The following is a 12994-nucleotide window of genomic DNA, read 5'->3' as shown; positions in this document are numbered from 1 at the left end:
AAGGTAAGACATCTTAATGGGTGACTTTCATTAGACTGCATTTGGAGCCCTTATGGTTAAGATCAATGTCACAGTTTTTGGGGGTTTTTTTTAAAAAGACAAATAAAAACGGTTTCAAAATGAAAGCTGAAGTCTTTCTGTGAATCATCGAGAACCTGGATGAGGCGTTACTTGTTTTTTTTCTTGAAAAGGGAACCGCTCCATTATTAATGAACATTGCTTCTTTTTGAATATGTGAAAAGGTTTTTGAGTGTTTCCAAGGTTACCTTTTTGCACAACGACACTGACAACGACATACACGCAACGACAATAAATTATAACTGACGTTGTTTTTTTCGAAAAGTATTAACAAACTTAAAATGCAAAAACATTTTTTTCATCAATGTCGTTTGTATATCTTGTATCTTCTTACCATTGTTCAACAGTATTTGATGATTTTGTCGGGAACCAAGAATGTCCATTTAGGCATATTTTTCAATGACTGTTTTCTGTTGGACTGGAAACAAGAATACTTCTTTTATGTTTATACCTGTAGGGTTACACGTCTAAAGGCTAATCGTATATCATTTAAAAACGCCTCTACTTGCGTAAATGTGACGTCAGTGACTCCAGAAATTAAACACATTGCCTAATCGGCTGGTCAGAGGTATGAAAAATATGTTGTTTTTATTGCATACCCATTGATAAATGTATGTTGCGCGATCAAACTTGAAGCCAAGATGAACAATGAATTAGATAAAGAGTTATTTTAGTACTGATTTTAGAACCTAATTGAGCAGCTGGAAAGATTTCTATGTAAGTTGATGTTGTAATGCATGCACAGAATTCGTATAAATCAGATCAACAACACAACAAGAGTATCGCCCTTTAATTAATGACAAAACACTTATGTGGCCGTTTGGAACCATTTTAATTATATATAGAACTAAGTGTCATAAATTGCATGATTCATGCGTCTTAGTACAACGACGCATGCTCACGTTTTGGCTGGATTGGACCAATGACATCACAGTTATAGCCCTGAAATTATTGTACTCGAACTTGTTCTTTTGGAGAAATAACTGTTTTTGCAAAAAGAATACCAGTAAAAATAACCATTGTAAGATAACAATAGCAAATATCTTATTTTGGTTTCTATTAAATTTATACTCCTGTTTTTTTATTGAAATGAATGACTCTTTGTCAGTAGTTTTGCTGAAATGTTCGCTTTGAGTATATATTTTGTTCGACAATGAAATGACAGCGGCGGAGGATATCAACTGGCAAATATGTTCTCTGTTATATGTTTGGTATTTAATGAATAAAATATTTTTTGCACAGTCTTACTACAATGTTATAAATAAATAAATAAGAGGCTTTATTCAACCAGCCATTAATTTCTTAACTCGTAAATGTAATCAAACGTTATCTCTAGAACATAGTTCTGCTTTAACAGAAAGTAGCACAAATTTTCGATCAAAGATGCACGGAAGTAGGTATATCGTTTTAGACATTGAGTTATGTAAAATGTTTTTACCCGTTTAATCTATTGACTGCACCCCATTTTTAATTGGTTAACATCTAGTCTCTGACAGAAACCCTTTAACAGCCAACACATACTTTAATTGCTGCCTCGTGTTTTAATAAAATTCGGGTAGAACATTTCAAATGCTGCCCTTCGGTTTTCAAATTATATAAAGGATGTTATAGTTTAAATTGCAAGCTTTCTTAACGCAAGGTTTCTGAAAAGAAAGTGAAATTGTTACTCTGCTGTTAAGATAACATATGCTCAATATTTTAATGTTTATGTATTAAACTGTCAAGGCACCGACAAACGATGACACGTTTTGATTAGTGTGTTTAAGACGTTACACTCGTTAGTTATAATGGTTTTATGTACAATGGGGTCTCGGGTTTTCTTCTTGTTCTTCCTGACTGAAATTACACAACCAGTGCCCATATAAGTAGTGTACGTTGTTTACATACATGTCCAAGGGCTCGACAATCCACTACACGTTAGTTCCTAAACAAACTACAACTTAAAACCGGAGAAGAACGTATATGAGCCATAGATATGCCGTCCACTAGGGTCACTTGTAACACGAACTGTGTCTCCAACCTTCAGGGAGAGTAGGCCAGTTCCCGAAGCCATCTCGGTAACAGTATAATTTTCGTTTACATAAAGCCACATTACAGCATCGTCGTTCTTCTTTAAAACAAATAGAGCTATTGCCGCCGACGAGGACATTTGCACCATAACAGTGATGGAGAACACGTAGAGACCATCGACCGGGGCGTTGAACACGCCTGTCCCCGGGTTGTAACCGCCGCCAACGTCTGTGAACACGTCGTCGAACACCAGCGTCTGGCCGATGGATGAGATAAAGGCTGACGAAACTCTGGCGAAGATTGCAACGGGGGCTTGAAGCTTGCTCTCTGAAACTATACAATCGTACTGTTTCTCAATAGGTTGTTACAACATGCACAATTTTAAGACAACACCTGACAGTTGCATATGATATTCTCAAAGCATGTTTATCCAGTCTAGCAGATTTAAAGTAAGTTGCGCAAGACTGATTTAAAGTAAGTATGTAGTGACATTCAATTAGGCTCTTAATGATTAAGGTGGTGTGCACTGGCTCTAAATGATAAAGGTCGTGTGAACTGGCTCTAAATGATAAAGGCCGTGTGCACTGGCTCTAAATGATAACGGTCGTGTGCACTGGCTATAAATCATAAAGGTCGTGTGCACTGGCTCTAAATGATTAAGGTCGTGTGCACTGGCTCTTAATGATTAAGTTCGTGTGCACTGGCTATAAATGATAAAGGTCGTGTGCACTGGCTATAAATCATAAAGGTGGTGTGCACTGGCTCTAAATGATAAAGGGCGTGTGCACTGACTCTAAATGATAAATGGTGTGTGCACAGCCTCTTAATGATAACGGTCGTGTGCACTGGCTCTGAATGATTAAGGTCGTGTGCACTGGCACTAAATGATAAAGGTCGTGTGCACTGGCTCTAAATGATAAAGGTCGTGTGCACTAGCTCTAAATGATAAAGGTCGTGTGTACTGGCTCTCAATGATAAAGGTCGTGTGCACTGGCTCTTAATGATTAAGTTCGTGTGCACTGGCTATAAATGATAAAGGTCGTGTGCATTGGCTATAAATGATAAAGGTCGTGTGCACAGGCTCTAAATGAAAAGGGCGTGTGTACTGGCTATAAATGATAAAGGTCGTGTGCACGGGCCCTTAATGATTAAGGTCGTGTGCACTGGCTATAAATGAAAAAGGGCGTGTGCACGGGCTCTTAATGATTAAGGTCGTGTGTACTGGCTCTCAATGATAAAGGTCGTGTGCACGGGCTCTTAATGATTAAGGTCGTGTGTACTGGCTATAAATGATAAAGGTCGTGTGCATTGGCTATAAATGATAAAGATCGTGTGCACAGGCTCTAAATGAAAAAGGGCGTGTGTACTGGCTATAAATGATAAAGGTCGTGTGCACGGGCTCTTTATGATTAAGGTCGTGTGCACTGGCTATAAATGATAAAGGTCGTGTGCACGGGCTCTAAATGAAAAAGGGCGTGTGTACTGGCTATCAATGATAAAGATCGTGTGCACTGACTCTTAATGATTAAGTTTTTGTGCTCTGGCTATAAATGATAACGGTCAGGTGCACTGGCTATAAATGATAAAGGTCGTGTGCACTGGCTCTTAATGATTAAGTTTTTGTGCTCTGGCTATAAATGATAAAGGTCGTGTGCACTGGCTATAAATCATAAAGGGCGTGAGCACTGACTCTCAACAATAAAGGGTGTGTGCACAGCCTCTTAATGATAACGGTCGTGTGCACTGACTCTTAATGATTAAGGTCGTGTGCACTGGCTCTAAAAAATGAAGCTCGTGTGCACTAGCTTTAGATAATTAAACTCGTGTACGCTTGCTCTCATTAATAATGGTCGTGCGTACAGGCTCTAAATAATTAAGCTCGCGTTCGCTGGCTCTCAATAATAATGATCGTGTGTACAGGCTATAAACAATAATGGTCTTGTACTGGCTTTAAATAATAAAGCTCGTGTGTACTTGCTCTCAATAATAATGGTCGTGTGTACAGGCTCTCAATAATTATGGTCGTGTGTACAGGCTCGAAATAATTAATCTCGTGTGCGCTGGCTCTCAATAATAATTTTTGTGTGTACTGGCTCTAAATAGTTAAGCTCCTGTGCGCTGGCTCTCAATAATAATTTTTGTGTGTACTGGCTCTAAATAGTTAAGCTCCTGTGCGCTGGCTCTCAATTATAATGGTCGTGTGCACTGGCTCTCAATAATTATGGTCGTGTGTACAGGCTTTTAATAATTAAGCTCGTGTGTACTGGTTCTCAATAATAATGGTCGTGTGTACTGGCTATAAATAATAATGGTCGTGTATACTGGCTCTCATTAATACTGTTCATGTGTACTGGCTATAAACAATAATGGTCGTGTGTACAGGCTCTCAAAAATAATGGTCGTGTGTACAGGCTCTCAATAATAATGGTCGTGTGTACAGGCTCTCAATAATTATGGTCGTGTGTACTGGCTCTAAATAATTAATCTCGTGTGCGCTGGCTCTCAATAATAATTTTCGTGTGTACTGGCTTTAAATATTTAAGCTCGTGTGTACTTGCACTCAATAATAATGGTCGTTTGTACTGGCTCTAAATAGTTAAGCTCGTGTGTACTGGCTCTCAATAATAATGGTCGTTTGTACTGGCTCTAAATAGTTAAGCTCGTGTGTACTGGCTCTCAATAATAATGGTCGTGTGTACAGGCTATAAATAATAATGGTCGTGTGTAATGGCTCTGAATTATTAAGTTCGTGTGTACTGGCTCTCAATAATAATTTTCGTTTGTACTGGCTTTAAATAATTAAGCTCGTGTGTACTGGCTCTCAATAATAATGGTCGTGTGAACTGGTTTTAAATAATTAAGCTCGTGTGTAATGGCTCTTAATTATTAAGTTCGTGTGTACTGGCTCTCAATAATAATTTTCGTTTGTACTGGCTTTAAATAATTAAGCTCGTGTGTACAGGCTCGAAATAATTAATCTCGTGTGCGCTGGCTCTCAATAATAATTTTCGTTTGTACTGGCTCTAAATAGTTAAGCTCGTGTGTACTTGCACTCAATAATAATGGTCGTGTGTACTGGCTCTAAATAGTTAAGCTCGTGTGGTCTGGCTCTCAATAATAATGGTCGTGTGTACAGGCTATAAATAATAATGGTCGTGTGTAATGGCTCTTAATTATTAAGTTCGTGTGTACTGGCTCTCAATAATAATTTTCGTTTGTACTGGCTTTAAATAATTAAGCTCGTGTATACTGGCTCTCAATAATAATGGTCGTGTGAACTGGTTTTAAATAATTAAGCTCGTGTGTACTGGCTCTCAATAATAATTTTCGTTTGTACTGGCTTTAAATGATTAAGCTCGTGTGCGATGGCTCTCAATAATAATGGTCGTGTGTACTGGCTTTAAATAATTAAACTCGTGTACGCTTGCTCTCATTAATAATGGTCGTGCGTACAGGCTCTAAATAATTAAGCTCGCGTTTGCTGGCTCTCAATAATAATGATCATGTGTACAGGCTATAAACAATAATGGTCTTGTACTGGCTTTAAATAATAAAGCTCGTGTGTACTTGCTTTCAATAATAATGGTCGTGTGTACAGGCTCTCAATAATAATGGTCGTGTGTACAGGCTCGAAATAATTAATCTCGTGTGCGCTGGCTCTCAATAATAATTTTTTCGTGTGTACTGGCTCTAAATAGTTAAGCTCCTGTGCGCTGGCTCTCAATAATAATTTTTTCGTGTGCACTGGCTCTCAATAATAAAGCTCGTGTGAACTGGCTCTCAATAATAAAGCTCGTGTGTACTGGCTCTCAATAATAATGGTCGTGAGAACTGGTTTTAAATAATTAAGCTCTTGTGTACTGGCTCTCAATAATAATTTTCGTTTGTACTGGCTTTAAATAATTAAGCTCGTGTGCGATGGCTCTCAAAAATAATGGTTGTGTGTACAGGCTCTAAATAATAAATGTCGTGTGTACTGGCTCTAAATGATAAAGGTCGTGTGCACTAGCTCTAAATGATTAAAGTCGTGTGCACTGGCCCTCAATACTACTGTTCGTGTGTACATACTCTAAATAATTAAGCTCGTGTGCGATGGCTCTCGATAATAATGGTCGTGTACAAAGGCTCTAAATAATAAAGGTCGTGTGTACTGGCTCTAAATGATAAAGGTCGTGTGCACTACCTCTAAATGATTAAAGTCGTGTGCACTGGCTCTCAATAATAATTGTCGTGTGTACTGGCTTAAAATAACTAAGCTCGTGTGCGAAAGCTAACAATACAAATTGTCGTGTGTACATGCTGTAAATAATTATGGTCGTGTGTAAATGCTTTTTATAATAATGGTCGTGTGAACTGGCTCTCAATAATAATAGTCATGTGTACAGGCTCTCAATAATAATGGTCGTGTGCGCTGGCTCTCAATAATAGTGGTCGTGTGTACTGGCTTCAAATAACTAAGCTCGTGTGCGAAGGCTAACAATAATAATGTTCGTGTGTAAAGCCTTTAATAATTAAGCTCGTTTGGGCTGGCTCTCAATAATAATGGTCGTGTGGACATGCTTTAAATAATTAAGCTCCTGTGCGCTGGCTCTCAATAATTATGGTCGTGCGTACAGGCTCTAAATAATAATGGTCGTGTGTAAAGGCTCTAAATAATTAAGCTCGTGTGCGCTGGCTGTAGATGATAAAGGTCGTGTGCACTGGCTTAAATGATTAAGGTCGTGTGCACTGGCTCTAAATGGTAAAGGTCGTGTACACTGGATCTAAATGATTAAGGTCGTGTGCAATGGCTCTAAAAATGAAGCTCATATACACTGGCTTTAGAAAATTAAGCTCGTGTGCGCTTGCTCTCAATACTTATGGTCGTGTGTACAGGCTCCAAATAATTAAGCTCGTGTGCGCTGGCTCTCAATTATGGTCGTGTGGATATGCTTTAAATAATAATGGTCGTGTGCGCTGGCTCCAAATAATTAAGCTCGTGTGCGGTGGCTCTAAATAATTATGGTATTGTGTACAGGCTCCAAATAATTAAGCTCCTGTGCGCTGGCTCTCAATAATTATGGCTCCAAATAATTGAGATCGTGTGCACTTGCTTTAAATAATTATGGTCGTGTGTGCAGGCTCTAAATATTAATGGTCGTGTGTACTGGCTTTCAATAATAATGCTCGCGTGTACATGCTCTAAATAATTAACTCGTGTGTACAGGCTCTAAATAATTAAGCTCGTGTGCGCTGGCTCTCAATAATTAAGCTCTCGTGCGCTGGCTCTAAATAATATGGTCGTGTGCGCTGGCTCTAAATACTTAAGCTTTTGTTAACTGGATTTAAATAATTATGCTCGTTTGCACTGGATTTAAATATATATTAATATGTTATAACTATACATGTATATTCATAATTCTTACTCTAGTTGACCTTTCATCTTCACTGTTATTAAACTCCCGTATATTGAGGACGTGTTTAAGTCCCATCAAATGATATCAACCAGGTCATATCAGGGAGAGTTCTGGTTAAAATACTACATTTTGTATTTTGTTTTCAAATGCGTTTGATTAAAAGACATGACAGAGTTAAAAGATATGACAGTGTTCTTACACCTACCTTTTCAGATAAAAAGCGATGGGTATTTTAAGAGCTCGAATGTAGAAAGTATTTTGTCATCAATATGTTGTTTTTCGTTTGAAAGCAGTGAACTCTTCAGTGGTGTAGCTACATGTAGGCCTTGTAGGCCTGGACCTATAACTATCTTAAAAAAATGACAAAATTTAAATAACCTAAAAATGCAATAACAGCTAGCTTACATACGCTTTGAATATCTAATATAATTGAGTGTGTGTTATATGCATATAAAAGTCTCCAAACTCTGGAATCATCGAGCCTACAAGATTGTTAGGCCTTAGCTACGCCCCTGCTCTTATTGCCAGGATAGACATAGTATAATGAATAGGAAAGATGGACTTCAGAACATATTGTCAAAATGGCATATACATGAGAATGATTTTTTTTCAAAGTAAACATAGTACATTTGCCGACTTTGTTTAATGCGAAATTTGCCTGATTAAAGATGATGAAGAAAAGAACGTTGAAAGAAACGCATTTCAAGTCTAAGGGGTCCATTTCCAGTGTATTTTATTGTTTGATTATGTTTTTTTAATTGAATTTAAAGAGTGGACACTCTTAATTTGCATTAGAATGTAGCTTAATCAAAATGTACATATGGTTTGGTCTACAGCCTGTTACACCACAAGCTACAGACAAATGCGTTTTTTTTTAAATATCTTAACATTATTGGTATACTTAAGATCAGAAGCAGAGCAGCAACAAGGGGAAGCACGTAGTGGATATTCTATTACCCATCATTACATTCAAGAAAAGCATAGCCCTTTCAATATTTATTTCATTTTTATTATCTTTATCTTATGTTTGGGAAATAATGGGCAAGGCTCGGACGAAATGTCGGTAAAATATCAACGGTTCTGTCACGGTATATCTATGATCAGATCCGACCAATCTATATAAATACCACAAATTGTCCATTAAATGTTATTTGAGAGTTGCCAATCGCCAATGAGAGGCTGAGGTAGTGGAAGCCGATCTGCCCAAAAAAAACATGCAGAAAATAATAAACCTAAATGAGATAGTCAAATATTTTGAATTTTTTTTTTATTGTTTTTTTTGGCTTGGCAACACGAAATGTTACAAAAAAAGAACATGCAGTTATCAAATGCGCCAATCAATGTGTTATGCACATAATAAAATGACTTTATGACGGCTTTTCCAAGACGAGCATCGCAATTGGTAAACATTGCATATATGAATCTAATTTACGTTATGAAGCATTTTGTAAGATTTAAGGCTGAATTTCGCATTTCGATTATGTGCCAATCGTTATCATACATTGCAATTCGTGAGCAATGTAGCCTCAGGAAAGTTTTACTAAATGTTTCACCTGCCAATAATGTGGTTGGTGTTTTTATGGTAAAGCGATATATACGCAGTAATATTATTTATAACATATACAAATGTAGCGTTCAATGGGTGTTGTTGCAATACATAGCATGGCAAACATGGCATAGCGTACTGAATTTCGCATTTCTGTTTTACACCCATCTTCATCACATATTGCAAAGAGCTAAGGCCGGGCCAAAGTAGCCTTAGAATATTTTTAGTAAATGTGTCACCTGCCAATAATTTGGTTGGCGTTTTCATGGCGACGCGATAGATTTGCAGCAATATGAGTTATTACATATACAAATATAGCGAATCGTGGTTGTTGTTGCATAGCATAGCACGGCAAACATAGCATAGCGTACTGAATTTCGCATTTCTGTTTTACACCCATCTTCATCATATATTGCAAAGAGCTAAGGCCGGGCCAAAGTAGCCTTAGAATTTATTTAGTAAATGTGTCACCTGCCAATAATTTGGTTGGCGTTTTCATGGCGACGCGATAGATTTGCAGCAATATGATTTATTACATATACAAATATAGCGAACAGTGGTTGTTGTTGCATAGCATAGCACGGCAAACATAGCATAGCGTACTGAATTTCGCATTTCTGTTTTACACCCATCTTCATCACATATTGCAAAGAGCTAAGGCCGGGCCAAAGTAGCCTTAGAATTTTATTAGTAAATGTGTCACTTGCCAATAATTTGGTTAGCGTTTTCATGGCGACGCGATAGATTTGCAGCAATATGATTTATTACATATACAAATATAGCGAATAGTGGTTGTTGTTGCATAGCATAGCACGGCAAACATAGCATAGCGTACTGAATTTCGCATTTCTGTTTTACACCCATCTTCATCACATATTGCAAAGAGCTAAGGCCGGGCCAAAGTAGCCTTAGAATATTTTTAGTAAATGTGTCACCTGCCAATAATTTGGTTGGCGTTTTCATGGCGACGCGATAGATTTGCAGCAATATGATTTATCACATATACAAATATAGCGAATAGTGGTTGTTGTTGCATAGCATAGCACGGCAAACATAGCATAGCGTACTGAATTTCGCATTTCTGTTTTAAACCCTTCTTCATCGTATATTGCAAAGAGCTAAGGCCGGGCCAAAGTAGCCTCAGAATTTATTTTACTGAATGTGTCACCTGCCAATAATTTGGTTGGCGTTTTCATGGCGATAGATTCGCAGCAATATGATTTATTACATATACAAATATAGCATACAGTGGTTGTTGTTGCATAGCATAGCATGACAAACCTGGCATAGCGTATATAATGACAATTCAAGTCTTGAAGCTTTCCGGTATGCAAACATAGCATTGCATACTGAATTTAGCATTTCTGCTTTATACCCAACTTCATCATATATTGCAAAGAGCTAAGGCACTGCTAATGTAGCGTCAGAAAAGTTTTACGTTTTAATTTGGTTGGCTTTTTCATGGCGACGCTATAGATTTGCAGCAATATGATTTATTACTTATACAAATATAGCGTACATTGGTTGTTGACATAGCATAGCACGACAAACCTTGCATAGCGTATATAGTGACAGTACAAGTCTTGAAGTGTTTCGGCCTTAATAATTACCATTGTATATATGTAGTTAAAACAACTAGTATTTTATTGATTTCAAATCTGTTTTTTGCATGATAATTATTATGTTTGTTTCTTGCACAAAAGTGTTTCAATACAAGGCACTTTAAAGTAAAATAATTCAATCATGGTTATAGTATAAATATATGAAGCTGGCGTCACAGTAAGTAATTTGCAACACGCAATATCATGTACGTAGTTGATGATATATGTCTATAAGTTGGTACATGGTAAAATGTCCAGGAAGAAATTCCGATTGATCTTAAAAATAGGTTTGTTTCTTACTAAATGGTTACAAATATACTTGAGTACTGTCCGTTCTAAAACAGCATATTAATGATCTTGATCTGTAGTTGGATGCCGTTGATTTGTCTTGAATTCGGAGTATTTCTTAGTATAAGGTGGCTTATTTCAATCTCGTTCAGCTGCTTTTTTACATCTAGATTACTGAGTTTATCGGTAATATCTTGTTCTGTTATTTTGGAATTGCTAACAGTTTCAGCAGACCATAATTCGAACGGAGGTAACCCCACTTCTTTTAATTTTGTCAATTGTTAAATTATGCCAAATATTCATTAAGGGCTTATCTTTATCAGTAAATAATAAATAATTTGAGATATTTTGTCGTAATTGTCAAAGTGATTTTATTATATCTAGTTAAGACATTTCATTCAAAGTACCGACTATTACTAATCGTGAGGAAATTTCAAGGGCTCTTTATAGGCTAGTTTCAAATATGTCCCGAAATGTTATCCCACCAGAGAAAGTGTTTTTTAGTTTAGTCTAAAACTCCATTTGAAAGCTGGGTTTCAATAAAACATGATACATGTATATTAATCTCCTTTTTGTTCATTAATGCATTAATGTATTATAATTTATTTCTAATACTGCGAATATTTTGAACCACTTCCTTCTTCAGATATCGGCCAAGGATCCTGTACAACTCGTTAAAACGATAAATAATATAGTAACAAACATATACTTATGGATACCTAATATCGACAAAGTACTGTCTACCCAATAAGTTCTTCTACTAAAATACGTTTCTTTGAAGTCACTCGAGATTTGTATAAAAGAAATAATTAGAAAAAAACTGTTGAAACAAGACAATTTGGTCAACGATACGCACAGCTTTTTGACAACGATTTAAGATAGATAAATTAATAAAGGAATGAATAGGTAGAAAACTAGTAATAAACTAGTCATAAATAAACTAAATATCAGATATGTAGTGTTGCATTATCATAGATGTATAACGATTTAAAGACACTCGTAATTTGATGAAGACATAATTAGTCCATCTACATAATTATTTAGATACCATTACAAGTATTTTAGGAGCAGAACATTTATCATATCGACAATTTTCAAACAGCTTACATTTGTGATTAATATGAAAAGTATAACAGTGCTATTCTCTAAAAAAAAAAGACAAATCATGTCAATACCAACTTTTAAAGTTTTAGGAACATTAACATGTGTGGGTTTGTCTAAACCTTTGAAAAATGTTGAATACTTATTTAATGAACCACCTGTTAACACCCTCGGTTTACCCCAACTGTTCTGATTTTGAAATTTAAAAAGATCGTGCAAATCGCTTTTTACAAGTTTTGTTAGGTAGTTCGTGTTTTGACAAAAACAATGAGAAAGTGTATCAGATTTAAAGCTGGATTAAAATGGAATGGCATATCGATTTTAACTTTAAGTTTAATACAGACATATATTTACATGAATAATAATAAATAACAGTACTTTGCGTATGTACGTTGATAGTGAAACGGTGCCGGGTTGTTTAAATAATTGTTTACAACAAGAATGATACTAGATATACAATATTATTTATAGTGTGGTATGTTATTACTTAACCAAAGAAGAGTTTAAAGTGTTGTGCTATATTGCAAATAAACTCTTTCTTGGATAACATTAAATGACGGATATATATAAACAAACTGAACTATATATAATAAGGTAATTTTTCATAATTATTGTAAAATACGAGTTAACACTTTACTGGTAGCGACCCCTTTTCGGCCGGAAATGGAGGTTTTTCCTATGTTACTTTTGACATAAGATAGCTACTACGATAAAACTTTACACCTAGACAGGTTGGCTCTTCCGACAAAAACTGTGTATCTTTTAAAATAGCTAGGGATTCCGAATATTCCCACGTGCAAAGTAGCCCTATAACTTCGCTAAAATAAGCACCCTACTGTACCAACTATTCGCCCACCCCATAAATTCGCTTTTTTGCGATATTTTTCGTATATTTCTCTCTAAACTATATCTTCAAACATTTTTATTTTATTTGACCAGTCCAGCGACCGTTTAAAACGACAATTGATCAATAA

General features: G+C 36.2%; 1 protein-coding gene across 8 annotated transcripts in view; it reads right to left on the bottom strand.

Annotated features, from left to right (window-relative positions):
• Nucleotides 1–859: 859 nt before the first annotated feature.
• LOC128222691 (complement C1q-like protein 4) overlaps nucleotides 860–12994 on the bottom strand; it is a 33351-nt gene continuing 21216 nt past the window's right edge. For all 8 annotated transcript variants that reach the window (XM_052931784.1, XM_052931781.1, XM_052931777.1 and 5 more), the window contains one exon: nucleotides 860–2421. In XM_052931784.1, the coding sequence (XP_052787744.1) occupies nucleotides 2012–2421 (410 nt within the window). In that variant the 3' untranslated portion in view covers nucleotides 860–2011. The remainder of the gene's footprint in view (nucleotides 2422–12994) is intronic.

Source organism: Mya arenaria, chromosome 17, assembly GCF_026914265.1.
Source record: "Mya arenaria isolate MELC-2E11 chromosome 17, ASM2691426v1".
Classification (NCBI taxonomy): Eukaryota; Metazoa; Mollusca; class Bivalvia; order Myida; family Myidae; genus Mya; species Mya arenaria.
Note: the sequence above shows the minus strand (reverse complement) of the source record. Positions and strands in the feature narration are given on the sequence as shown.